This window comes from Scomber scombrus, chromosome 9 (assembly GCF_963691925.1).
Source record: "Scomber scombrus chromosome 9, fScoSco1.1, whole genome shotgun sequence".
NCBI lineage: Eukaryota > Metazoa > Chordata > Actinopteri > Scombriformes > Scombridae > Scomber > Scomber scombrus.
This window is the reverse complement of record NC_084978.1, coordinates 18,964,484-18,969,003: the sequence shown is the minus strand read 5'-3', so window position 1 is coordinate 18,969,003 and position 4,520 is coordinate 18,964,484. Positions and strand designations below refer to the sequence as shown.

Here is a 4,520-nt window from a genome sequence, read left to right as displayed (position 1 = left end):
TGTTACATTTGATCTTCACCTATCGCCTACAATTAATGAACTGGGATGCACTTATGGTGACAACATGGCACCTGTGAATCACGTGACAGCCCCTGGAACCAATCATAGCACAGAACGGTTAAAACCAAGTTGGCCTATACTCTCTCTATCAACGGCTCTGTGGTAAATGTCATAAGCCTGCCCTCTAGTGATTGAGATTTAAAACAACAGTTAAAGGTGCTTTGTGTGAAGTGTTTTCTGGCAAAACCAATTCAGATGACAAAAATTCTGCTCAAATGATCATAGCAGATCATTCCTGTTCAAATTGTAATCCCATTCTGAATTAAAATGTCTTCATGTGAATCAGTGACTTTTCCACTCAGATTGTTATGCCTGATAATTCCTTCTCACATGGTTAGGTTCAGTGGTGTCATCTTTGCTCAGCCCGTGTTCTGCCACATTTGTGTTTACCAGAGCTGCATCCCACGACAGTTACCATAGAAACCCTGACAGCCGCACCAGCAGAGCTGAGAACGGGAGTTCATGCACTTGCAAGAAAACACAGATCACAGCACAGAGAAAAAAACAAAATAAAACAATGGTCACTGGTTGAGAGTATCAAAAGAATGTTTTATTGAGTAGTACTTAGCTCACAAAACACACAATAAAAGGATTTTGCAGATTTGTCCATTTCTTTTAGAATTTCGTATGATCACCAGCATACATAGTAGCCTAAGCATAGGAGGGCTGTAATAGTAAATAAGGACATTAATATAATGTTACAGATGGATTATCATGACAATATTTACTTGCCTCAGTATTTTTTAAAGTGTATTTAATTATATCCCTTATATATAAATGCATGAAACACTTTCACATATCTCTTAATGTATCTTAGTATCACTGGCAGAAAAAGAGTATTGAGGAATGTCTTCTATGTTTGTCCAGTTTTGCATCCTATATCTCTGCAATGGCTGGTAGCATACAGGCTCGCACGCGCGCCTCTCTCCAAGCCGACCTGCAGTCAGAGATCCACTGGGAGATGAGAGATTGTTTGACGGTTGTATTCGTTCTCTTCCCCTCTGCCTCACTGTCTTCCATGCTCCCTCTCCTGGCCTCCAACCTGTACAGGCTATGTTTTGGAGATGTGTTTGGCGTGGAAGTGTTGGTGCTGGTGTGTAACTCTGGGCAGCTGCTCTTGCGTTGCCGTGGGAGGCCTGCATTTGAAGAAAGGGGGATGCTATGCGCCCTGGAGCGAGCCTGTCCCTCCCATACTCTCCCATTCTGTCTTATAAGCCTTCCCTCAGCAAATGCCCTCCTCACACCTCCCGAATGACAGGTGGAGAGATTGTTCTGATGTCCATAAAGATACTCCAGAGGGTCAGAGTTTCCAAACATCAGTTTGCCATTTAGTTCTTTCTCCTCTCCCTGCTGCACACCCATGACATGTGCCTCCTCTCTGGGGTTGAATTCAAAGGTGGCTGATGTAGTACCACTGAGTCGTGACAGCCGCAGCCTCTGGTGCACAACATCCTGCTGTCGTGTCTGGATGTTGTTGGGAGAAACATCCCTGGTGGGGAAGGTGGGGTGGGCCAGGTGGCAGATGGAGAGGAGGTAGTCCTCTGAGGAGACAGACTGTCCGTGGCCAGCCATGTGGAGTGTGTTGGCCTCATTCAAATCCCTCACTGTCTCCTCTGTGCCCTCTCTGATTGTGGGCAGCAGGAGTCCTCTCTTGGACAGCAATCTGGACCGCGGCCGCATAGCTGAGCGACAGAGACAAGGAGGGAGGAGAGAAGGGTGCTATGTTTATTGCCAAAACCATAAATGTACAGGAGTATACAGTCAGAGTGCATATAATCCCTGGGAAAGTTGTTTTTCATTGACTCATTTTCAATTTTACATTAAATTAAATGAATCTTGAAGATTTTTTTCTTGCAAAAGCAGATTCAAACACAGAAACTCAATAGGCACTGATTGAAATAACAATGTCATTTGTCCAGGAAGTTATCTGTGGCTGCGTTATCAAATCCATGCTTATTTCCATTAAAGAAAACATTATTTGATCCAACAGCATTTCTGAAATGTAGAAGGAAACAACATGTTTGAAGTATAATGTGTGTTTTCAAGTGCCGTTTGTGCCAAGATCTCTTCAGCCTGATGAGTTTTGTTCTGAGATCATTCTGCTGTTCCGCTGCACTAACATGATGAATAACCATTGGTAACTTGGAGCCTTTTGAAACACAATAGTCTAGTTTGGCCCCTGCTGTATCAATCAAATTTAATTCACATGTAAGCCCATCTGTCCTCCTCCTGACTCTCCCCTTTCCCCATTTCAGACACCATCCCCTGCTTACTTTGGAGTGGCAGTGTAAACAGCCCAAAATACAAACAATCCCAGCAAGGAGCAGAGAGGCAACGTAAATAGATGAGTATTTTAAATGCCATCCTACTCATGTAAAGCCACAGAATGTGTCAGCCTATGTTTTCTTATGTAACCCCATATTGTTATAACCCAGAGTGTAGCCCACAATATATTTAGTCTCAACCTCCTTGCCAAAAATAGAGCATGCCAAACCAAAATGCCAGCCTCTCCCAGTTTCTTCCAAGGTGTAACCGTTGCTAAATTTAGACCACACCTTCAGCATACAGCAACTAAAAATGGTTCAGAGGCTCCAAAACTGGGCTGAAGCACAGAATAGGCACCCTGTGTCAATTCACATCATGCATTTGCAATAATAATGATTATGTAAGGTTTTTTCTGCTCAATTTGCTTTCACACTCACCTGCTCACAGATGTCGAGTCCTGTTGATGTTTTCTTCTTTTGTGCTCTTGCTACCTCAAATATAAGTCTGCAGCCTTTTCACAGTTCAGTATTTGTTTTTTAATTTATGATGCTGGGAATCCAGCCAGTGATGATGCTTCTCCTTGAGCGCGCTCTGTAGCTCCAACTGTCTCTGACCAGAGGCAGCGGTAGAATGCAGATTTATCTTCTCCTCACATCCCTCCTCCCTCTCTCTCCCTTCCACTCTCTCTCTCTCTCTCTCTCTCTCTCTCTCTCTCTCTCTCTCTCTCTCTCTCTCTCTCTCTCTCTCTCTCTCTCTCGCTTACTTTTGATTTGATTTGCCCTCCTTCCCTCGTTCTAAAAATAGAGACACCATCCATTTCCTCAGCCCGAGAACTGTCATTGGCTGACTGTATTGATGGAGAGAGGAAAAACAGAAGCAGAGAAAGAGGGAAGAGAGCAAGAGAGAGGTCTAAGAAATGGAGATGTGAGAGTGACAAAGAAAAAGAGGAAACAGAGAGGAAGAACAAAACAGATAAACAGAGGGAGGGAAAGGTTTATTTTTTCTCTCCTTTTTTAAGCATGTGCTATTTCTGTGAAACATTGACAGTCACCCCCTGCAATTTTGGTAAATCTGCCAAAATGAATGATGCTCTGTAACAGCAGAGCATCACACTACTTACTGTGGAGCTGCTGTAAACATGTTTGGCCTTAATTGTCCAAAGAATGCATCTTGTGCACAATATAGACAATCAGATGTGCATGTTAGAGCTTTGCATGTGCTTACTGTATGTGTGTGTGATTGTAGAGCACATTGGTGAGATCACCGGTTTTAAGAAGCCGTTCACTCTAGGCATCATATTGTATACAACACAACAATCACACTCTGCATGCAGTTGTTCATTAAGCCATTAAATCTGTATAGCTTTTTAATTTTCCACAAACATTTCTTTGCAGTATACATGAAATGTGTTTCCCTAAAACTGTGAGGTATAGGCCTCAGTAGTTGGTTCAGCAAAGACCACACGGGCTGTAAAGGCGTATTTTGGAGCAATAAATAAAATAGCATATATGTTATCATCAAAAAAGCACTTCAAATTGTACTGACTTGTGCATTTCGAAGAAGAAGCCGTTTTTAAGGAGTTGGGGCAGATGTGTAGAGAGAGGTACATAAACAGAATGATTGTCTACTGCTCAGCTTTGTGGTAAAATTGGCTGGAATTTGTGTCTTGCATCAGGACAAGATTTAATGATAAATAATAAATAAATGGGGCAGGAGATGATAATTTTTTTATTTCTTTGCTCGGATTTTGATCACTATGAAACTGAATTGACTTCCTTTTCACAGAGAAGCTTGTTCCTCTGACACTTATGGCACAAGTTACTTTTGGCCATGTGACATTTGAGATAATCTTTTGAATTTTTAAAAAGATCAAATCACAAGAAGAGTTGGGCTTCTGACCACTGTGATATTTGTAATACCTGCATTCATTTTACAGGAGTTAATTTCACAACTAAAACCTCTGCCCACAGGCAGGTCTAATAAGAATTTGTTGTGATGTTAATGAGGTTACTTTAGAGTGGAGGACTATTACTGAAAAATCATTTCACAAGAGACAGTCTGTAGACATTTCAATAGAAGGCTAATAGTAACACACAACATTTTACTTATCGATAAGACTGAATTTTCCATATGTATTATTAGACAACTAAACATGCATTTAAAAATACTTCTGGAGTGACACACTGATAATCAAT

General features: G+C 41.6%; 1 protein-coding gene across 1 annotated transcript; it reads right to left on the bottom strand.

Annotated features, from left to right (window-relative positions):
* Nucleotides 1-638: 638 nt before the first annotated feature.
* On the bottom strand, nt 639-2,929 carry si:dkeyp-72g9.4 (uncharacterized). The gene is made up of 2 exons (XM_062426065.1): nt 2,763-2,929; nt 639-1,742 (listed from the first exon to the last, which is right to left on the bottom strand). The coding sequence occupies exon 2, from the start codon at nt 1,738-1,740 to the stop codon at nt 937-939; it is 804 nt and encodes a 267-aa protein (XP_062282049.1). The 5' UTR covers nt 1,741-1,742; nt 2,763-2,929; the 3' UTR covers nt 639-936.
* Between the last annotated feature and the right edge of the window lie 1,591 nt (nt 2,930-4,520).